General features: G+C 43.4%; 1 protein-coding gene across 2 annotated transcripts; it reads left to right on the plus strand.

The window, feature by feature from the left end:
• Positions 1 to 41: 41 nt before the first annotated feature.
• On the plus strand, positions 42 to 24,227 carry LOC118371468 (laminin subunit beta-1-like). 2 transcript variants are annotated; one of them, XM_035756910.2, is made up of 4 exons: positions 42 to 3,895; positions 4,127 to 4,235; positions 5,201 to 5,378; positions 20,204 to 24,227. In XM_035756910.2, exons 1-4 carry the CDS (start codon positions 3,795 to 3,797, stop codon positions 20,209 to 20,211), a joined length of 396 nt encoding a protein of 131 aa, XP_035612803.1. In that variant the 5' UTR covers positions 42 to 3,794; the 3' UTR covers positions 20,212 to 24,227. The 2 variants fall into 2 exon arrangements, with proteins under 2 accessions (XP_035612803.1, XP_035612802.1); XM_035756909.2 differs by lacking the exon at positions 20,204 to 24,227 and having other exon boundaries at positions 5,201 to 6,433.
• Positions 24,228 to 24,522: the final 295 nt, after the last annotated feature.

The following is a 24,522-nucleotide window of genomic DNA, read 5'->3' on the forward strand; positions in this document are numbered from 1 at the left end:
TTTCCAATCGTCGCACTCGAGCCTGCCTCCCCACCATGTGACCGTGGCAGAGTAGTTTTCACGCTCCGGAGGTGTTTTACAGGTGGACTCGGATCGAGTAGACACTGGAGCGGATTCCGCCCCAGTGTTCGAGAGGAGAACCTACACAACCACCAATTATTTTATCAGCATTACTTAGATTTTGGACGCTGTGAAGAATTGCCAATGAAGAAGGAATAATAACAGGACGAAAATCTAACATCTGGATTCAAAGAACCACGGCAGAGGCGCAATGCAAGTTTCTTACCCTCACGTGAACGCCTGAGTATTTTTTTTTAGGGATATCGATCATGCATGAAGAGAGATAAGAGAGGACGTTCTGAATTGCTATATTGATCAAGAAATTGTACGACTCGTCAACGACAGAAGGAGTATTGCATTGATTATGAGAACGATTGAGGGACAATATAATAATATAAACACAGCTGTAGATAAAACTCATAGGGAAAATAAACTATTTTATATTTTTCTCTGCCTCTCTCTACCCCGCACAAGGGAAAAGCGAATGTTAAACCAGGGAAGATGCCTTGGCGTATTGTATTGTTTCACACGAGTCTTCGCCTGCAGTTTAAACATGATTACGGAATCAGCCTGGCGTCTTTCTGTTCTGTGTATGTAATGTTATGAAGGCTATCGTTGCCTGCGGAGGGCCCTGTCCAAGTCGCATTTGACTAGACTCCCTCTGTCTGCGCCAGCGCAATGGCTACATGATATTTAATAAATGAGATCACTTTGTTCCTTTTAGGTGTAGAGACAAACAAAACCACATGAAGAAAAACATGATTGAAATAACAACAACTAACATTTATTTACTACATAAGTAAAGCGACTAATATAACATGATGATATCAAACACAATTTTAATGAAAGTTTATATAGTGTTCTGATCGTATTAACATTGAGGAATGACTGAAAGTTGAATTGCGCTCTCCAAGGCACCAGTGAATGCTTTTCAGCACCAGAAAAAAGGACAGCTCCTGTCATGACAAGCAAACGAAAACATTGTGCAAGTCAGCCTACAATGCAATAAGTATCACTTAGATGAGATGCTGCACCATCGCACCAACACTGCCTGGTATGGCAACTGCTCGGCCTCTGACCGCAAGGCACTACAGAGGGTAATGCGAATGGCCCAGTACGTCACTGGGGCCAAGCTTCCTACCATTCAGGACTTCTATACCAGGCGGTGTCAGAGGAAGGCCCTAAAAATTGTCAAAGACTCCAGCCACCCTATTCATAGACTGTTCTCACTGTTACCACACGGAAAGCGGTACCGGAGCGCCAAGTCTAGGTCCAAGAGGCTTCTAAACAGTTTCTACCCCAAGCCATAAGACTCCTGAACATCTAGTCAAATTAATATCCAGACTATTTGCATTGCCCACCCCCCTCTCCACCCCACTGCCACTATCTGTTGTAATCTATACATAGTCACTTTAATTAACTGTACCTACATGTACATACTACCTCAACTAACCGGTGCCCCCGTACATTGACTCTGTACCGGCACTCCCCTGTATATATTGTTATTTTTTACTGTTGCTCTTTAATTACTTGTTACTTTTATGTCTTATTCTTGTCCATATTTTTTGAAACGGCACTGTTGGTTAGGGGCTCGCATGTGACTAAAACAATTTGATTTTATTTGATTTGAGACAAGATTCTGTTGCCACATGACTCTGCTTCAGTAAAAGCACAAGTGGGAGTTTCAAAACCTCCAGCAGTTCTATTGAACTAACAAGCAAGGCGGTCACAGCTTGGACAAAAGGCATGTCAAAGTGAACACACATACCCTGAACGGAAATCTCTCCCAAAGCTCTATTTTTTCCAACATCCCATCCCCTTATCACATTCGATGTGTTAGTTTGAAGTTCTGCAATCTTGTGAGAGGATAATTGTCCCTTTCCTGCTTTGGGGATGCATATAGGTATTGAGGCCAGGTGGAGAAGGTGGGAAGCCTCAGGGAAAGTGTTAAGTATGAGCTGCAGTAGTTTATGTGTCGGGGGGCTAGGGTCAGTCGGTTATATCTGGAGTATTTCTCCTGTCTTATCCGGTGTCCTGTGTGAATTTAAGTATGCTCTCTCTAATTCTCTCTTTCTCTCTTTCTTTCTTTCTCTCTCTGTCTCAGAGGACCTGAGCCCTAGGACCATGACTCAGGTCTATCTGGCACGATGACTCCTTACTGTCCCCTGTCCACCTGGCCGTGCTGCTGCTCCAGTTTCAACTGTTCTGCCTGCGGCTATGGAACCCTGACCTGTTCACCGGATGTGCTACCTGTCCCAGACCTGCTGTTTTCAACTCTCTAGAGACAGCAGGAGCGGTAGAGATACTCTCAATGATCAGCTATGAAAAGCCAACTGACATTTACTCCTGAGGTGCTGACTTGTTGCACCCTCAACAACTACTGTGATCATTATTATTTGACCATGCTGGTCATTTATGAACATTCAGTCATCTTGGCCATGTTCTGTTATAATCTCCACCTGGCACAGCCAAAAGAGGACTGGCTCATATCCCCCTCATATCCTGGTTCCTCTCTAGGTTTCTTCCTAGGTTTTGGCCTTTCTAGGGAGTTTTTCCTAGTCACTGTGCTTCTACACCTGCATTGCTTGCTGTTTGGGGTTTTAGGCTGGGTTTCTGTACAGCACTTTGATATATCAGCTGATGTAAGAAGGGCTATATAAATAAATTGGATTTGATTTGATCAGGAACATTTCACCAGAGAAATCTCATGCACTGCAAAACTAGACCCACCCACACAAATAAGCTCTTTTAAAGACTGCAGTTTTCCATAATACGCACGCACAACGCACGCACGACGCACGCACGACGCACGCACGCACGCACACACACACACGCAGTGAGACAGTGAGGCAGTGCATGTTCCACCAAGGTGTATGGCATCAAATCAGCGTGCGAGATGGCGCTGTCGAGCAAGATTAAACATCATTGAGCAAGCAAACACTGAGTCAAGAGTGCAGAGGATGGTTCCCGCAAGCAGAGGATGAGTACCACGAGTGCACAGACCAGTAGAGAGCGCAGAATGTTGTCGAGCGAGCAGAGGATGGGTCCTTCAAGCACATAGGCAGATGATTGGTACAGCTCGCCTCAATCCGGCATATTATGTTATCACTTATGTGGCTAAAGTATTATCCATAGTTGCCTCTTTTGATACAGCAGCAGTCTTTAAATGGACTGTTACCTTGAATGCAACACTAACATGTTAAAACGTGTCAACTCCAAATGAACTCTGTCTATGACATTTCCTGACATCATATTTTTACTGTCTCTCACTGCAGTTGTTTTCCCAGGAGACAGATCAGGGTGTGTGTAGAAAACATGTCCGACAAGGTCTCGTCTAGTTCATTGCCCTGGACCACTACACCTTTGAGGCGGAGGGAATGCTGAGCCATCGCCGCTCCATATTTCATGTATCCATTTGTTTTGTCTTGTTCCCTGCACACCTGGTTTTCATTCCCCAATCAATCTACATGTATTTATTCCTCTGTTCCCCATCATGTCTTTGTGTAAGATTGTTTGTGTTATGTGTGTGTTGTTGACGCACCAGACTGACTTGTTTTTTCCGTGTTATTTTTCCCGAAGATGTTTATTGTTAAACATAATTCTTGTGACTGTTTTGCGTGTTTTTCACTTTTGCCTACATAAAGTGTCCGCCTGTTCACAAATCTCTGCTCTCCTGCACCTGACGTCGCTACCAGTATGCACACATATGACAGGACCAGTGGGAGGAGGTGTCGATGACAGTGATGCCTCCCAGTGTGATCTTAACAAACAGCCTCTGTGCCAACACCATGCCTGATGATGACAACCAAATGATATTCTTCCACCCTGGATCACAGTAAACACACACCTAGTTTCTCTCTCTGTGTATGTCTTTTGAGTGTGAGAGAGTGAGTAATGCAAGTGTGTGCAAGTGTGTGTGTAGTATGTGATGTATGTTTTGTGTATATGATTCCACTCTGAGACTGTATATACCCTGTAATTATGCCTGTTTTCGTTTGCACACCCTTTTCTTGTATGTGATTTAGTGTAGTGTTTTGTGACATCCATCTCTCTCTCGTCTGCTCAGATATCCCAAGACCAGCATTGAGGCAGGAATGGACTACACTGTTCGTCTGAGCTTGCCCCTCTACTCTGCACTTAGTGATGTCCAGTCCCCATACACACTCATCGACTTGGTTAGTTCCCAGAAGGGCTGAACGATATGGGGAAATCATTTAATTGAGATTTTTGTACCAAATATTGTGATTGCGATTTTACTTGTGATTACAGATCAAAACATTTTGTTCAACTGTTGGAATCATAGAAATGGAATGATTATTATGATTTTATAGTTGGAATAGAGTGGGCACTTGGAATGCAGTTTTCTGACAAGGAATGAAAAAGTAAGGGAGGGGATGGTTGTGACAGAGTAGGAGCCAAAGTGTTGGTCAGTGTTTCCCATGGGACCCTAATTAGATTTAAATAGATGGGTACATTCAGACAAATATTTTAGAATATTCTCTCTGATTAAGAACAAGATGTTGCACAAACAATGCTGATTTACTCCACCACTGTTAATGGCCTGTATTAGAGCAAACGTTTGGTTACAAGTTTTGTCCTATCTCTGTGGATTAGCTAGCTAGCGATTAGTATTAAGGGCTAACCCACATCTTTTAGTCACATTTGCCGCTTGCTAAAATCAACTAACTAGCATTCTTCCGAGAGCAAGTTACACAAACAAATAGTATAGTACAGAAAACGTAGATTTATATTAAGAAGAAAAGTGGAAAGCTGCTGTTTGGTCAGTGCATGCAGAATGAATCTCAAGCACGAGGAAGTGCCTGCTTGAGTGACAGGGCCTGGTGTATGTGGGATTGGTAAGCAACCAATGGAGGAGAGACGGAGAGAGAACTCCGTCAACTCAAGCAATAAATCAAAAGTAAAAAAAAAGGGCATTACAGATGGCTAAGTGGCGTTTCAAAATATGGCATCCTCTTGTGATATGGATATTGCAAATGCCAATATTGCAATTTTGAGTAGTCGTGCTGTTCTAGTTTCCACACACACACACACACTGTTAAACACTTAGACACAACTGAGACTTTTGTAGATATCATGCATTGTGCTGATTGTGTTGAATGTGCTGATGCCCCACTGTAAGAACCTGGAGATCTTCACTGGTTTTGAGGGAGGTGAAGTGGCCACCAACAGTGCCTGGGATACATTCCAGCATTACCGCTGTCTGGAGAACAACCAGAGCGTGGTCAAGATCGCCTCCACTGACATCTTCCGCAACAACATCTTTAGTGTTTCAGCTCTGCTGCACCCGGGATCTAAAGGTATGGCACCACACTCACAACAGTCATGTATTACTGCTTAAATATCATTAAACATACTTGTGCAGAGCATTTGGAAAGTATTCAGACCCTTTCCCTTTTCCACATTTTGTTATGTTACAGCCTTATTCTAAAATTAATTTAATTATAATTACCCATAAAGACAAAACAAAAACAGGTTTTTATTCATGTTTGCAAATGTATAAAAAAAAAACAGAAATCACTTATTTACATAAATATTCAGACCATTTGCTATGAGACTCGAAATTGAGCTTTGGTGCATCCTGTTTACATTCATCATCCTTGAGATATTTCTACAACTTGATTTGAGTCCACCTGTGGTAAATTCAATTGATTGGACATGGTTTGTAAAGGCACACACTTGTCTATATAAGGTCCCACAGTTGACAGAACCCGACCGGCACTCTGACAGAGCTTCAGAGTTTCTCTGTGGAGATGGAGAACCTTCCAGAAGGACATCCATCTCTGCAGCACTCCATCAATCAGGCCATTATGATAGAGTGGCCAGACAGAAGCAACTCCTCGGTGAAAGGGACATGATAGCCCGCTTGGAGTCTACAAAATGCACTTAAAGGACTCTCAAACCAAGAGAAACAAGATTCTCTGGTCTGATGAAACCAAGATTGAACTCTTTGGCCTGAATGTCAAGCGTCATGTCTGGAGTAAACCTATCACCATCCCTACGGGGAAGCATAGTGGTAGAAGCATCATGCTGTAGGGATGTTTTTCAGCGGTAGGGACTGGGAGACTAGTAAGGATGAACAGAAAGATGAACAGAGCAAAGTACAGAGAGAACCTTGATGAAAACTTGCTCCAGAGTGCTCAGAACCTCAGACTGGAGCGAAGGTTCACCTTCCAACAGGACAACTACCTTAAGCACACAGCCAAGAAAACTCAGGAGTGGCTTCGAGACAAGTCTCTGAATGTCCTTGAGTGACCCAGCCAGAACCCAGAATTGAACCTAATCGAACATCTCTGGAGAGACCTGAAAATAGCTCTGCAGTGACTCTCCCCATCCAACCTGACAGAGCTTGAGAGGATCTATTTCCGGTTCCGGTTGGAGCGAGCGGTCGCATTCGCACTTCGCTCTGCAGGTTGTATAACTTTTTATAACTTTTTCATTACATTTCATTATAGTACAACGGTTGATTTGTCTAATCTTAGCAATTCTTCTTAGCTAGCTACATAGCCGTCCTTGTATCAGAGATAATTGCATAATTATCGTATTTCGTCGCCCTAACGTAGCCTTCACTGCTATTCGCCCAGGAGCTAGCTAACGCACACAGATTAGCATCACTGTAGTGCTATTCACTCAACTGTACGACTTGATTAGTTCAGTGTTAACTAGCTACATAGCTGTCTTTGTTTCCAAGATAATTGTGTAGTTTAGTGTGTGTAGCCTTGGAGTGATTATCTTAATTCACTGAGGTTCGCTAGCCAGCTATTTGTCGTCCTTAACGTAGGAGACTCTGCTAGCTAGCCAACAGCTAACTGCTAACAGCTAGCCAACGTCTGCTGTTTTGAATTCAACAACCCGGTCAGGTGGTTTCACATTTTCGTTTCATTGCAGTGCAGCGGTTTGATTTGTTTGATCGTGGCTAGCTGCATAGCCGTCTTTGTTTCAAAGATAATTGTGTAGTCTAGACCGATTCCCTAGGTTAGCTAGCCAGCTATTGTCGTTCTTTTAACTCAACGTAACGTAAACAACACTGCTAGCTAGCCAGCTAGCCCCGAATAGCAGCACTGTAGAATTATTACACTCAACGGAACGACTTGATTAGTGTAGTGTCAACAACGCAGCTACTGCCAGCTAGCCTACTTTAGCAGTACTGTATCATTTTAATCATTTTAGTCAATAAGATTCTTGCTACGTAAGCTTAACTTTCTGAACATTCGAGACGTGTAGTCCGCTTGTCATTCAATTTCCTTGCATTAGCGTAGCCTTTTCTGTAGCCTGTCAACTATGTGTCTGTCTATCCCTGTTCTCTCCTCTCTGCACAGACCATACAAACGCTCCACACCGCGTGGCCGCGACCACCCTAACCTGGTGGTCCCAGCGCGTACGACCCACGTGGAGTTCCAGGTCTCTGGTAGCCTCTGGAACTGCCAATCTGCGGCCAACAAGGCAGAGTTCATCTCAGCCTATGCCTCCCTCCAGTCCCTTGACTTCTTGGCACTGACGGAAACATGGATCACCACAGATAACACTGCTACTCCTACTGCTCTCTCCTCGTCCGCCCACGTGTTCTCGCACACCCGAGAGCTTCTGGTCAGCGGGGTGGTGGCACCGGGATCCTCATCTCTCCCAAGTGGTCTTTCTCTCTTTCTCCCCTTACCCATCTGTCTATTGCCTCCTTTGAATTCCATGCTGTCACAGTTACCAGCCCTTTCAAGCTTAACATCCTTATCATTTATCGCCCTCCAGGTTCCTCGGAGAGTTCATCAATGAGCTTGATGCCTTGATAAGCTCCTTTCCTGAGGACGGCTCACCTCTCACAGTTCTGGGCGACTTTAACCTCCCCACGTCTACCTTTGACTCATTCCTCTCTGCCTCCTTCTTTCCACTCCTCTCCTCTTTTGACCTCACCCTCTCACCCTCCCCCTACTCACAAGGCAGGCAATACGCTTGACCTCATCTTTACTAGATGCTGTTCTTCCACTAACCTCATTGCAACTCCCCTCCAAGTCTCCGACCACTACCTTGTATCCTTTTCCCTCTCGCTCTCATCCAACACTTCCCACACTGCCCCTACTCGGATGGTATCGCGCCGTCCCAATCTTCGCTCTCTCTCCCCGCTACTCTCTCCTCTTCCATCCTATCTTCTCTTCCCTCTGCTCAAACTTTCTCCAACCTATCTCCTGATTCTGCCTCCTCAACCCTCCTCTCCTCCCTTACTGCATCCTTTGACTCCCTATGTCCCCTATCCTCCAGGCCGGCTCGGTCCTCCCCTCCCGCTCCGTGGCTCGACGACTCATTGCGAGCTCACAGAACAGGGCTCCGGGCAGCCGAGCGGAAATGGAGGAAAACTCGCCTCCCTGCGGACCTGGCATCCTTTCACTCCCTCCTCTCTACATTTTCCTCCTCTGTCTCTGCTGCTAAAGCCACTTTCTACCATTCTAAATTCCAAGCATCTGCCTCTAACCCTAGGAAGCTCTTTGCCACCTTCTCCTCCCTCCTGAATCCTCCCCCTCCCTCCTCCCTCTCTGCAGATGACTTCGTCAACCATTTTGAAAAGAAGGTCGATGACATCCGATCCTCGTTTGCTAAGTCAAACGACACCGCTGGTTCTGCTCACACTGCCCTACCCTATGCTCTGACCTCTTTCTCCCCTCTCTCTCCAGATGAAATCTCGCGTCTTGTGACGGCCGGCCGCCCAACAACCTGCCCGCTTGACCCTATCCCCTCCTCTCTTCTCCAGACCATTTCCGGAGACCTTCTCCCTTACCTTACCTCGCTCATCAACTCATCCCTGACCGCTGGCTACGTCCCTCCCGTCTTCAAGAGAGCGAGAGTTGCACCCCTTCTGAAAAAACCTACACTCGATCCCTCCGATGTCAACAACTACAGACCAGTATCCCTTCTCTCTTTTCTCTCCAAAACTCTTGAGCGTGCCGTCCTTGGCCAGCTCTACCGCTATCTCTCTCAGAATGACCTTCTTGATCCAAATCAGTCAGGTTTCAAGACTAGTCATTCAACTGAGACTGCTCTTCTCTGTATCACGGAGGCGCTCCGCACTGCTAAAGCTAACTCTCTCTCCTCTGCTCTCATCCTTCTAGACCTATCGGCTGCCTTCGATACTGTGAACCATCAGATCCTCCTCTCCACCCTCTCCGAGTTGGGCATCTCCGGCGCGGCCCACGCTTGGATTGCGTCCTACCTGACAGGTCGCTCCTACCAGGTGGCGTGGCGAGAATCTGTCTCCTCACCACGCGCTCTCACCACTGGTGTCCCCCAGGGCTCTGTTCTAGGCCCTCTCTTATTCTCGCTATACACCAAGTCACTTGGCTCTGTCATAACCTCACATGGTCTCTCCTATCATTGCTATGCAGACGACACACAATTAATCTTCTCCTTTCCCCCTTCTGATGACCAGGTGGCGAATCGCATCTCTGCATGTCTGGCAGACATATCAGTGTGGATGACGGATCACCACCTCAAGCTGAACCTCAGCAAGACGGAGCTCCTCTTCCTCCCGGGAAGGACTGCCCGTTCCATGATCTCGCCATCACGGTTGACAACTCCATTGTGTCCTCCTCCCAGAGCGCTAAGAACCTTGGCGTGATCCTGGACAACACCCTGACGTTCTCAACTAACATCAAGGCGGTGTCCCGTTCCTGTAGGTTCATGCTCTACAACATCCGCAGAGTACGACCCTGCCTCACACAGGAAGCGGCGCAGGTCCTAATCCAGGCACTTGTCATCTCCCGTCTTGATTACTGCAACTCGCTGTTGGCTGGGCTCCCTGCCTGTGCCATTAAACCCCTACAACTCATCCAGAACGCCGCAGCCCGTCTGGTGTTTAACCTTCCCAAGTTCTCTCACGTCACCCCGCTCCTCCGCTCTCTCCACTGGCTTCCAGTTGAAGCTCGCATCCGCTACAAGACCATGGTGCTCGCCTACGGAGCTGTGAGGGGAACGGCACCTCAGTACCTCCAGGCTCTGATCAGGCCCTACACCCAAACAAGGGCACTGCGTTCATCCACCTCTGGCCTGCTCGCCTCCCTACCACTGAGGAAGTACAGTTCCCGCTCAGCCCAGTCAAAACTGTTCGCTGCTCTGGCCCCCAATGGTGGAACAAACTCCCTCACGACGCCAGGACAGCGGAGTCAATCACCACCTTCCGGAGACACCTGAAACCCCACCTCTTCAAGGAATACCTAGGATAGGGTAAGTAAGGGTAAGTAATCCTTCTCACCCCCCTTCTCCCCCAACAAGATTTAGATGCAAGTGGCTGTTCCACTGGTTGTCATAAGGTGTATGCACCAATTTGTAAGTCGCTCTGGATAAGAGCGTCTGCTAAATGACTTAAATGTAAATGTAAATCTGCGGAGAAGAAGGGGAGAAACTCCCCAAATACAGGTGTGCCAAGCTTGTAGTATCATACTCAAGAAGACTTGAGGCTGTAATCGCTGCCAAAGGTGCTTCAACAAAGTACTGAGTAAAGGGTATGAATACTTATGTTAATGTAATATTGCAGTTTTTTTATTTTTAACAAATGTGCAAAAATGTATAAAAATGTATTTTTGCTTTGTCATTATGGGGTATTGTGTGTAGATAGATGACGAAACAAAAACATATCAAGCCATTTCAGAACAAGCCTCAAATGTAATAAAATGTGGAAAAAGTCAAGGGGCCTGAATACTTTCCGAATGCACTGTATGCTCTTTTATGTATTTTGTAACTAAAGGTCGAAGGAATGTTTCTTATGGCTCCATAATACTGACGAATGGTGTGAATTGTACACATAAACTTAATCCCACATAGTGACATCGGTCCAAACATGCAAAAGCTCTGTGCCATTCTATTTGACTTTTTCCGTTTCTCCCTCTAAAACCCCATCGGAGGAGAGGACCCAGGGTTCCTGCCCTCAGACCTCCAATGAGTTTTGAGAAGGATGTGAATAGAAAGGAATTGAGAAGTTAGGCCGAGATTCATTGGGACAGAGCTCCAGTCATTGCTCTGTCCTTAAATCAAATCACATTTTATTTGTAACATGATTCGTAAACAACAGGTGTAGACTAATATTGAAATGCAGAGAGAAAGAGAAGAGAGAAAAAAAATAGAAAAGTAAAACACATAATAATGGGGGTGTTTATACACTCTTAACTTGGCTATATACACAAGGTACCTGAAAAAGGAAAGCAATCATTTTAGAACTAACGTTTTGAGCTGTGGTATATATGGTATATATGGTATACAGTGGGGCAAAAAGTAGTTAGTCAGCCACCAATTGTGCAAGTTCTCCCACTTAAAAAGATGAGAGAGGCCTGTAATTTTCATCATAGGTACACTTCAACTATGACAGACAAAATGAGAAAAAAAATCCATAAAATCACATTGTAGGATTTTTAATTAATTTGTTTGCAAATTATGGTGGAAAATAAGTATTTGGTCACCTACAAACAAGCAAGATGTCTGGCTCTCACAGACCTGTAACTTCTTCTTTAAGAGGCTCCTCGTGTCCTCCACTCGTTACCTGTATTAATGGCACCTGTTTGAACTTGTTATCAGTATAAAAGACACCTGTCCACAACCTCAAACAGTCACACTCCAAACTCCACTATGGCCAAGACCAAAAAGCTGTCAAAGGACACCAGAAACAAAATTGTAGACCTGCACCAGGCTGGGAAGACTGAATCTGCAATAGGTAAGCAGCTTGGTTTGAAGAAATCAACTGTAGGAGCAATTATTATAAAATGGAAGACATACAAGACCACTGATAATCTCCTTCGATCTGGGGCTCCACGCAAGAACTCACTCCGTGGGGTCAAAATGATCACAAGAACGGTGAGCAAAAATCCCAGAACCACACGGGGGACCTATATATACCTATATATCAATAAAAAAAGCAAAAATTATGCAAAAGCTCTGTGCCATTTTATTTTACAGTTGAAGTCGGAAGTTTACATACACCTTAGCCAACTACATTTAAACTCAGTTTTATTTATTTATTTATTTATTTTTTACAATTACTGTCATTTAATCCTAATAAAAATTATCTGTCTTAGGTCAGTTAGGATCACTACTTTATTTTAAGAATGTGAAATGTCAGAATAATAATAGAGAGAATTATTTATTTAAGCTTTTATGTCTTTCATCACATTCTCTATGGCTATTTTGCAACAACTTTGGAAGTATGCTTGGGGTCATTGTCCATTTGGAAGACCCATTTGCGACCAAGCTTTAACTTCCTGACTGATGTCTTGAGATGTTGCTTCAATACATCCTCATAATCTTCCTACCTCATGATGCCAACTATTTTGTGAATTGTACCAGTCCCTTCTGCAGCAAAGCACCCTACAAAATGATGCTTCCACCCCCGTGCTTCATGGTTGGGATGGTATTCTTCGGCTTGCCGCCTCATTTTCCCTCCAAACATAACAATGGTAATTATGGCCAAACAGTTCTATTTTTCTTTCATCAGACCAGAGGACATTTCTCCAAAAAGTACGATCTTTGTCGTCATGTGCAATAGGCAAGCAGCTTGGTGAGAAGTCAACAACTGTTGGCACAATTATTAGAAAATGGAAGAAGTTCAAGATGACGGTCAATCACCCTCGGTCTGGATGTCCATGCAAGATCTCACCTCGTGGGGCATCAATGATCATGAGGAAGGTGAGGGATCAGCCCAGAACTACAAGGCAGGACCTGGTCAATGACCTGAAGAGAGCTGGGACCACAGTCTCAAAGAAAACCATTAGTAACACACTACGCCGTCATGGATTAAAATCCTGCAGCACACGCAAGGTCCCCCTGCTCAAGCCAGCGCATGTCCAGGCCCATCTGAAATTTGCCAATGACCATCTGGATGATCCAGAGGAGGAATGGGAGAAGGTCATGTGGTCTGATGAGACAAAAAATATTGCTTTTTGGTCTAAACTCCACTCGCCGTGTTTGGAGGAAGAAGAAGGATGAGTATAACCCCAAGAACACCATCCCAACCGTGAAGCATGGAGGTGGAAACATCATTCTTTGGGGATGCTTTTCTGCAAAGGGGACAGGACGAATGCACCGTATTAAGGGGGGATGGATGGGGCCATGTATCGTGAGATCTTGGCCAACAACCTCCTTCCCTCAGTAAGAGCATTGAAGATGGGTCGTGGCTGGGTCTTCCAGCATGACAACGACCCGAAACACATAGCTAGGGCAACTAAGGAGTGGCTCCATAAGAAGCATCTCAAGGTCCTGGAGTGGCCTAGCCAGTCTCCAGAGGTGAACCCAATAGAAAATCTTTGGAGGGAGCTGAAAGTCCATATTGCCCAGCGACAGCCCCGAAACATGAAGGATCTGGAGGTCTGTATGGAGGAGTGGGCCAAAATCCCTGCTGCAGTATGTGCAAACCTGGTCAAGAACTACAGGAAACGTATGATCTCTGTAAATGCAAACAAAGGTTTTTGTACCAAATATTAAATTCTGCTTTTCTGATGTATCAAATACTTATGTCATGCAATAAAATGCAAATGAATTACTTAAAAATCATACAATTTGATTTTCTGGATATTTGTTTTAGATTCCGTCTCTCACAGTTGAAGTGTACCTATGATATAAATTACAGGCTTTGTAAGTAGGAAAACCTGCAAAATCGTCAGTGTTTCAAATACTTGTTCTCCCCACTGTATAACATGCCCAAGTGTAAAATAGTAAATAATGGTTACTTCTCAGAAAATATTGAACTGTCAAGAAGAGTAAAACAAGGCTGTCTGCTGTCTACATATCTTTTTATGGCCATCAAAATGATTGTTATTCAAATCAGATCCAACAAGAACATCAATGGGTTATACATTTCAGGGATTAAATACAAAGTATATATGGTACAAACAAAAATCTCAGCTCTGCAGGTTTTGCTGCAAAAACAAAATCATTTGATAATTTGTTCTTGTTTTGCCCCCATGTAGCCTGTTTATGGTCAGAGGTTCAGGAATCTATATCAGACATGTCTGAGTGCTATCTATCCAAAATGTAATGTGTATAAAGAAACAATATATTTGTTATGTGAACGCTATGTATGCAAGTACCATGTATGTGAAATGTATACAGTATGTAACATAAAAGCTGTAAAAACAAACATTTAAAACAGTTACTTTTGTCCTCCGAAGGGGTGGTGGTGAATGGGCTAATAGAAAAAATAATAATAATAATGAATCACAGGACTCAACACCCAAGGGCAAGCATTTGTTAGTTTGCCCATCAGACCAGTTAAAGGAAAGGGAAAGGGGTCAGTTGTACAACTGAATGCATACAACTGGAATGTGTCATCTGCATATTACCCAACCCCTCTGAATCAGAGAGGTGCGGGGGGGCTGCCATAATCGACATCCACGTCTTCGGGCGCCCGGGGAACAGTGGGTTAACTGCCTTGTTCAGGGGCTGAACAACAGATTTCTTTTAGCCCACCCACCCCCACCAGCTTAAATCCAACTGAGAAAAAAAACGTACTGAAACCCAAAGGTGCCAAGACTTGAGAAAATGAGTGAAAATTTGACAAATATGTGACTATTGTTGGTTGACAATTTGATGCTTTCAATTGTACCCTTTAAATGTTTCTATTTTTTGATTCAGACATTTATCTTTTTGATCTGCTGCAATGATGTTCTGCTCGCCTAAAGTCACACTTGCAAGCTCTCAAGTTTGGCCTGTCCACCTGCTCTCTCGACTGGCCTGTCCACCTGCTCTCTCGACTGGCCTGTCCACCTGCTCTCTTGACCACATTCTGCGCTCCCAACTGGTCTGTGCACTCTTGACACTCAGCTGCTCGCAGGACCCATCCTCCTCTCTCTCAACTCAGTGTTTGTTTGCTGAATGATGTTTCATCTTGTTCGACAGCTCCATTTAGCATGCAATGGACTACAGAGCCTCATAAAGGTGCAGTGAGGGTGTCGCAGTGACAGACTAGCCAGTCATGAGCGTCAGGATTCCTGTGAAATTTGTCGGAGAGGAGTGAAATGGAGTGAGGTACTAAAAAGCTGCCACCGTGTAAGCAAGACAAGGACACAAATTGACTGGAGACCAGGGCCCAGATTTCCAAAACCTTCTTAAGAAACTATTTCTCCTTAACTGCATTTTTTTCCCCTTAACTATAGAATTATGAAGAAACTTATGTAAAAGTTGCTATTCTTCAAAAAGTTCTTACTTCATTTTGTATATTTCTCCTTTAAGCAAAAAAGTTAAGAAGGAATTAGATTCTTGAAAATTAAGTTATTGGAATACTTCTTTGAAATTTTATTAATTCCAAGATAGCAAAAACCTTGTCTTGAACTCAGGGCAGCAAGAGAATAAGATAATGAAAGCAATTTAGCATGTTTAAGTCACTAAAAAACTTAATCTGAAAGTTTCAGTATTGATTATGTTAAACCCAAGAACATGTTTTAGAACAGTAATCTCCGTAAGAAATATGCTAACATAATTGCCATTGCTAGCTAGATACAGTATAGCTAGATTGGTTGTCTAGTAGGAAACATCTTCAGTAGATATTTAGGAAGTTAGTAAGAAGACACTTGAGAAGTTCTTAAGACAATTATGAAATATTAATATATTGTTGAGAAATTGCACTCACAAACTATCTTATGAATATCTTCTTCTTCTTAAGAAGCTTCTTAAGTTGTTGCATAAGAAGTGTTTTGTGAATCTGGGCCCTGTTCTGTCTGTGGATGAGAGAGGATCATGCATAAGCCTGTCTGTCTGTATCTCTGTGTGTAAAATTAGACTGTCTACATTGACACACTAGATCTATTTACAGCACATGAAGACATTTAGGGTCATTATTCGAAAATCACCATAGGGACAAACTCATGCAGCAAATTAAATAGGAGTAGAAAATGCAAGAAATGGGCGGGCCCACTCACTCTAACACAGAAAAGGGTTCACGTCACATGGTGCCTTGCAGACAGAATAATATACAGTAAATGTAATTATGTTGTGTTAGCTCTTGTCTTAATTAAACATTTGCTCATTATTTATAGACAGGTTTTTGGAGAGGGCTGCGAGATTAACTTAATCAGCGCCTCATCGTGTCCAGCAATTTGCAGGAAATAATGTAATCAGGTATATGTAAAGCACTACAAATGTAATTCAACAAATCACATTAGATCATCATCACAGGAGAACTGACGGTGGTTTGTCAGGAATATAGTTTGTGTCCTGTAGATGCTGTGATTATGTGATATAACAGGGGTTGGCATATGGCTGGCTGATTGGGAATGTGAAGTACACAGCACAAGGGTAAGAGGAAAGGGGGGCAGGCAGGACCAAGAAGGGTTACACAGGGTCACCCATCCACTAGAAGAATACTCATCTTTATGTAGCAGCAGGAGAAAGAGAACTCTCTAGGATTCAGTGGGCCTGCATCTTATTCAAATAGTTTTTATAGGAAGTTTTTATCAATTACATAGAATCTCTGTAACCAGGAGAGTCTTGGTCCCAGAGCGCAGCCGAGTCAACCGTTTTTGTCTAGGAAGTCTCAAATGGCCTTGAATGGTCTAATTGCTATGGGCTATACATATTTTTGGTGTAGGCCTATCACATACGTATTTTACTTCGGATATGAAATATGTTTGTAAAGGACATGACTGCCCCTGGCCTCTTGTTCATGCTGGTGTTGAAGCACTCAGCCGGGTGAGCTTCTGAATCCCTACTTCCAGATACTATCAATATGGCAAGCAGCAATATAGGACTGGCTTGTCTCTTAAAGAGACAGGGACAAAATGTCTACTGTTGAACTACACACATACAGTAATGGCTGGATGCACACAACTACGCAGGTGACAATCAATTTAGTGGAAATGATCCATGCTACTGTGTCAAATTACTTCAAAACATGTCAAAAGGGTACATTTAGAGAAACATTCTGCATATCTGTCCTTTCTTTAAGGATATAGGTCACAATATCAGATTGATTATAATGGTCATATCTCTGGTATGTCTTGAATCATATGGGAATTGACCCCAATTTCATTAATAAGATTGAACTACTACAGTGCCTTCAGAAATTATTCAGACCCTTTGACTTTTTCCACATTTTGTTATTTACAGCCTTATTCTAAAAATGTATTAAAGCCTTTTTCCCTCTCATCAATCTACACACAATACCCAATAATGCCAAAGCCAAAACAGGTTTTTTGAATGTTTGCAAATGTATTTAAAAAATTGTTTTTTTAAAGAATAAACATGTTTTTATTTTATTTTAATAAATTACATTTACATAGGTATTCAGACACTTTACTCAGTACTTTCTTGAAGCACCATTGGCAGCGATTACAGCATCAAGTCTTCTGGGGTATCACGCTACAAGCTTGGCACACCTTTATTTGGGGAGTTTCTTCCATTCTTTTCTGCAGATCCTCTCATGCCCTGTCATGTTGGATGGGGACCGTTGCTGCACAGCGGTCCCCATGCACAGAGATGTTCGGTCTGATTCAAGTCCGGGCTCTGGCTGGGCCACTCAAGGACATTCAGAGACTTGTCCAGAAGCCAATCCTGTGTTGTCTTGGCTGTGTGATTAGGGTTGTTGTCCTGTTGGACCTTCTACCTTTGCCCCAGTCTGAGCGCTCTGGAGCAGGTTTTCATCAAGGATCGCTCTGTACTTTGCTCCGTTCATCTTTTCCTTGATCCTGACGAGTCTCCCAGGCCCTGCCGCTGAATAACATCCCCACAGCATGATGCTACCACCACAATGCTTCACTGTAGGGATGGTGCCAGGTGTCCTCCAGACGTGACGCTTGGCATTCAGAACAAAGAGTTACATTTTGGTTTAATCAGACCAGAGAATCTTGTCTTTAGTTGCCTTTTGGCAAACTGCAAGCAGGCTGTTATGTGCCTTTTATTGAGGAGTGGCTTCTGTCTGGCCACTCTACCATAAAGGCCTGATTGTTTTTAAAATAAATATTTTGTAAATGTAACCTTTATTTAACTAGGCAAGTCAGTTAAAAATACATTCTTATTTTCAATGACGGCCTAGGAACAGTGAGTTAACTGCCTTGTTCAGGGGCAGAACGACAGATTTAGCAACCTTCCGGTTACTGGCCCAACGCTGGCCCATTAGCCTACTCGGCCACTAGGCTTCCTGCCTAGTGAGTGCTGCAGAGATGGTCACTCTCTATCAGAATGACCATCAGGTTCTTGGTTACCTCCCTGACCATGGTCCTTCTCCCCCGATTGCTCAGTTTGGCTGGGCGGACAGCTCGAGGAAGAGTCTTGGTGGTTCCAAACTTCTTCCATTTAAGATGGAGGCCACTGTGTTCTTGGGGACCTTCAATGCTGCAGACATTTTTTGGTACCCTTCCCCAGATATGTGCCTCGACACAATCCTGTCTCGGAGCTCAACGGACAATTCTTTCAACCTCATTGCTTGGTTTTTGCTCTGACATGGACTGTGTGGGACTTGTGGAACCTTATGTAGAGAGGTGTGTGTGCCTTTCCAAATCATGTCCAATCAATTGAATTTACCACAGGTGGACTCAAATCAAGTTGTAGAAACATCTCAAGGATGATCAATGGGAACAGGATACACCTGAGCTCAATTTCAAGGTATTTCTGTTTTTTATTTTTAATACATTTGCAAAAATATCTTAACCTGTTTTCGCTTTATTTGGCAAGGTAAGCAATCCCGGATAAAATGAACAAACTTACAAAGAGGTGTAGATATAGGAGAACTATCCGTACAAAACGTTAATTGTATTTCCAGGCACTAGCATTTTGCCCATCCTAAATGGATTGCAACATGATTCATCCTCCCCTTGGCTGAGTATAGAGAGAAATATGGTGTCTCCCATTGCCCTGGAAGAGGTGGTTTTTACTGATATATTCCTTAATTAAAAAAAATAACAAAACTATGCTTTGGTCCTATTATAGCTCGCACAATTTCTATTTGGTGCAAAATTACACGACTCCAGCCGACGCTTGGCATTGCGCATGGTGATCTTAGGCTTGTATGCTTCTGCACGGCCATGGAAATCCATTTCATGAAGCTCCCGACGAACAGTTATTGTGCTAACGTTGCTTCCAGAGACAGTTTGGAACTCGGTAGTGCCAATGTTTGTCTATGGAGATTGCATGGCTGTGTGCTCGATTTTATGCAACTGTCAGCAACGGGTGTGGCTGAAATAGCCGGTCCACTAATTTGAAGGGGTGTCCACATACCTTTGTATATATAGTGTACTTTATGTTCGTATTCTTATCATTTTTTATTTCTTATTGTTGTTGCATTGTTGAGAAGGAACCTGCAAGCAAGCATTTCATTGGACAATGTACACCATCCGTATCCCGCACATATTACTAATAAAACTTGACATTTTAAACTTGAACTAATATTTCCCCTCATCGCTATACATCAAATTATAGTTTCACAGTCTACATGGTTTATCTCAGGTGACTATACACTAACCTCAATAATCCAAACATCGCCTGTACAATCATTCTCTATTACACCCAAGTTACAAATCCAATATTAATCATGTCGTAGAAGAGGAGCATATACCCTGGACCCTCTCCAAGTCTATAAGATGAGTTTCCCTCTCTCTGCCTCTCTCCAGTGAAGTAAAGAGGAGGATGGGTAGTCCACTTAAATTAGAAGAGGGGGGATGATTCTGAAATAACAATTTAGAGCAGCAGAAGACTCTTCAGTGGGCTTTTCATTTCATGGTTTACTGTGTCTCCAGTGTACCTATACTGCCTAGTGAACAATAAGCCTCTTCAACTAGCATTAAAACAATCAAGTATTCACTTCACCAAAACCCCAGTTGCCTTTACTATTGTGATGGGAGCTATCACATGGGCACATACAGACACAACTATACACACAAACAAACATAATCACACACACACACACATTGCTGAGTCTTGTGAAAGTGCTGCTCTGGTCTTTTGTTGCAGAGGTAGGCCCCTCCCTCCCCATCCCTGTGTAACGTGTGTAATAATGTTTTTTATTTAGTTACAGCAGTGGAAGGGCCACCCTGAGATGGCTAGATTAAATATTGTGTGTCAGAGGAGAGGAGGAAATAGCATTGTACTGTCAGGAGAGGGGAGGTGAAAAATAACCTGTCATCACTTTCTGCCTTTTTTCAATGCTCTCTTTCCTCTCTTCATTTTTGAGGTTTCTGAGGACAGAGTGAGAGACTGAGACGTTCGGTAATGGAAAGAGACAGTGAGAACCAGTGGGAGGGAGGGAGTAGAGGAACACAAGGGTTGGAAAGGTGAGGCGAATGAGAGTGAGAGTGAGTGTGGACACTTTTAAGAAGATGTGTCAGAGACATGAGAAACACAAAGATATCATTGGCAGTGTTTGATGGAATATTTACTTTAAGACAACACGGAAGTGAAACTGTAAATCAAGGAAAAACAATTAGTGTGTATACAGCCACATGCACACAAACCCACACAAACCCACACAAACACACAGACACACACTCCTGACAGCTTTGACGAGGAGGAGTGTGCAATGTTTTATAAATTCTCCATGTAAAATGCTGAATATTTTGATATCTGCCACAAGTGTCACAGCCAAATCAAGACTCCTCATGAGATAGTAACAGTATACATGTTAGTACCCTGCTCTGAGTGGCATCTGATCCGATGCTTTTTAAGACACCATGTTGTCCATTTCCCACACAGTGCAGCCATCAGTGTACTAGGGGGAAAAACTGCCTCATAAATATACATGGTTGTTTCTCTAGTATGAACAAACAAGGAAGCATCCCTGCTAACAATTCTAGGGGGGAGACGTTTTGGTAACGTTACCCATAATGCTCCCCTGATGTTTGAGTCTCCAGTCTTCCATAAGTTAGGGGAACATTCTATCTATGTTAGTAAAAACCTTCTAAAAACATTTTTTGAATGTTTTGGTGTTAAAGTTAGGAGAACATTCCCGTGATATGCAGCTGTTCAGGGAAGCTAGAAACCATTATACACAGGCAGTTAGAAAAGCCAAGGCTAGCTTTTTCAAGCAGAAATTTGCTTCCTGCAACACTAACTCAAAAAAGTTCTGGGACACTGTAAAGTCCATGGAGAATAAGAACACCTCCTCCCAGCTGCCCACTGCACTGAAGATAGGAAACACTGTCACCACTGATAAATCCACCATAATTGAGAATTTCAATAAGCATTTTTCTATGGCTGGCCATGCTTTCCACTACTCCTACCCTGGTCAACAGCACTGCACCCCCAACAGCAACTCGCCCAAACATTCCCCATTTCTCCTTCTTCCAAATCCATTCAGCTGATGTTCTGAAAGAGCTGCAAAATCTGGACCCCTACAAATCAGCCGGGCTAGACAATCTGGACCCTTTCTTTCTAAAATTATCTGCCGAAATTGTTGCCACCCCTATTACTAGCCTGTTCAACCTCTCTTTCGTGTAGTCTGAGATTCCCAAAGATTGGAAAGCAGCTGCGGTCATCCCCCTTTTCAAAGGGGGGGACACTCTTGACCCAAACTGCTACAGACCTATATCTATCCTACCATGCTTTTCTAAGGTCTTTGAAAGCCAAGTCAACAAACAGATTACCGACCATTTCGAATCTCACCATACCTTCTCTGCTATGCAATCTGGTTTCAGAGCTGGTCATGGGTGCACCTCAGCCACACTCAAGGTCCTAAACGATATCTTAACTGCCATCGATAAGAAACATTACTGTGCAGCCATATTCATTGATCTGGCCAAGGCTTTCGACTCTGTCAATCACCACATCCTCATCGGCAGACTCGACAGCCTTGGTTTCTCAAATGATTGCCTCGCCTGGTTCACCAACTACTTCTCTGATAGAGTTCAGTGTGTCAAATCGAAGGGTCTGCTGTCCGGACCTCTGGCAGTCTCTATGGGGGTGCCACAGGGTTCAATTCTTGGACCGACTCTCTTCTCTGTATACATCAATGAGGTCGCTCTTGCTGCTGGTGAGTCTCTGATCCACCTCTATGCAGACGACACCATTCTGTATACTTCCGGCCCTTCTTTGGACACTGTGTTAACATCCCTCCTGGCAAGCTTCAATGCCATACAACTCTCCTTCCATTTGCTCTTAAATACAAGTAAAACTAAATGCATGCTCTTCAACCAATCGCTACTTGCACCTACCCGCCTGTCCAACATCACTACTCTGGACGGCTCTGACTTACTCTGAATACGTGGACAACTACAAATACTTAGGTGTCTGGTTAGACTGTAAACTCTCCTTCCAGACCCATATCAAACATCTCCAATCCAAAGTTAAATCTAGAATTGGCTTCCTATTTCGCAACAAAGCATCCTTCACTCATGCTGCCAAACATACCCTTCTAAAACTGACCATCCTACCAATCCTCGACTTTCGCGATGTCATTTACAAAATAGCCTCCAATACCCTACTCAACAAATTGGATGCAGTCTATCACAGTGCAATCCGTTTTGTCACCAAAGCCCCATATACTACCCACCATTGCGACCTGTATGCTCTCGTTGGCTGGCCCTCGCTTCATACTCGTCGCCAAACCCACTGGCTCCATGTCATCTACAAGACCCTGCTAGGTAAAGTCCCCCCTTATCTCAGCACGCTGGTCACCATAGCATCTCCCACCTGTAGCACACGCCCCAGCAGGTATATCTCTCTAGTCACCCCCCAAACCAATTCTTTCTTTGGCCGCCTCTCCTTCCAGTTCTCTGCTGCCAATGACTGGAACGAACTACAAAAATCTCTGAAACTGGAAACACTTATCTCCCTCACTAGCTTTAATCAGAGCAGCTCACAGATTACTGCACCTGTACATAGCCCACCTATGATTTAGCCCAAACATATTTAATTTATTGATTTATTTTGCTCCTTTGCACCCCTTTATTTTTATTTCTACTTTGCACATTCTTCCATTGCAAAATTACCATTCCAGTGTTTTACTTGCTATATTCTATTTACTTTGCCACCATGGCCGTTTTGGCCTTTACCTCCCTTCTCACCTCATTTGCTCACATTGTATATAGACTTGTTTATACTGTATTATTGACTGTATGTTTGTTTTACTCCATGTGTAACTCTGTGTCGTTGTATCTGTCGAACTGCTTTGCTTTATCTTGGCCAGGTCGCAATTGTAAATGAGAACTTGTTCTCAACTTGCCTACCTGGTTAAATAAAGGTAAAATAAAGGTAAAAACATCAGCAAGACAAAGGAGCTGTTCGTGGACTACAGGAAACGGAGGGCCGGGCATGCCTGCATTCACATCGATGGGGCTGTAATGGAGCAGGTCGAGAGCTTCAAGTTCCTCAGTGTCCACATAACTAAGGATTTATCATGGTCCACACACACCAACATAGTCATGAAGAAGGCACGACAAGGCCTCTACCCCCTCAGGAGGCTGAAAAGATTTTGCATGGGTCCTCAGATCTTTTAAATGTTTTAGAGCTGCACCATTGAGAGCACCTTGACTGGCTGCATCACCGCTTGGTGATCCGACTGCAAGGCGCTACAGAGGGTAGTGCCTATGGCCCAGGACATAACTGGGGCTGAGCTCCTTGCCATCCAGGACCTCTATACCGGGTGGTGTCAGAGGAAAGCCATAAAAATTGTCAAAGACTCCTTACACTCTATTCATTGACTGTTTTCTCTGTTACCACATGACAAGCGGTACCAATGAACCAAGTCTGGAACCAACAGGAGCCTGAACAGCTTCTACATCCAAGCCATAAATAGTTTGTTAAATTGTTAACCAAATAGCTACCCAGACTCTCTGCATTGACGTTTCTTGCACTAACTTTCTTCACATACACTGCTGCTACTGTTAATTATGTGTCACTTTATTCCTATATAGTTACAGTATATGTACATACACTACATGGCCAAAAGTATGTGGACACCTGCAGGAGCATTGAAAAAAATTTTAAAAAAAACTCCCGGGCCCCTAACATAGAAATCAGAGTGTTTCAGATTAAAATAACATACTGAACAATATGTGTTATTAAATGTACTAACTAGAAGCTTCTGCTGCACTATACTACAATTGTGCAGATACTAGTTTCCACCTTCATCCTTCAAACAGTATAGCAACCATTTTTGATTCCTAATGTTTTAACAAAAGCTGTCTCTGTCATGATTTTTATGATGCTTTAATATAAATACCTACACAATTGGTGACATATTTTGTAATATATGGTATTGTAGACCGTTTTAATGAAGAAATTACTAATGATACATGTTTCTGATTAAATCATTTATTACCAACCCTCTTCTGCCCTATGCATCATTCCTAAATATATGCCTAAATAACATGTCCTGAACTATCCTATAATAATGAACTAAACTACAATAATATGCTGAACTTTGTGGACTGCAGGCATAAATGTGGTACTTACAAAGAAGAAGCATCTGTGAAACTGCAACTGTAGTGTCAAGACATTATGTGGGCATTCCTGAGTAAGTTCAACAGGAGATAAACCATAGCAGAACATACAGAA

Source organism: Oncorhynchus keta, chromosome 22 (genome assembly GCF_023373465.1).
Source record: "Oncorhynchus keta strain PuntledgeMale-10-30-2019 chromosome 22, Oket_V2, whole genome shotgun sequence".
Lineage (NCBI taxonomy): Eukaryota > Metazoa > Chordata > Actinopteri > Salmoniformes > Salmonidae > Oncorhynchus > Oncorhynchus keta.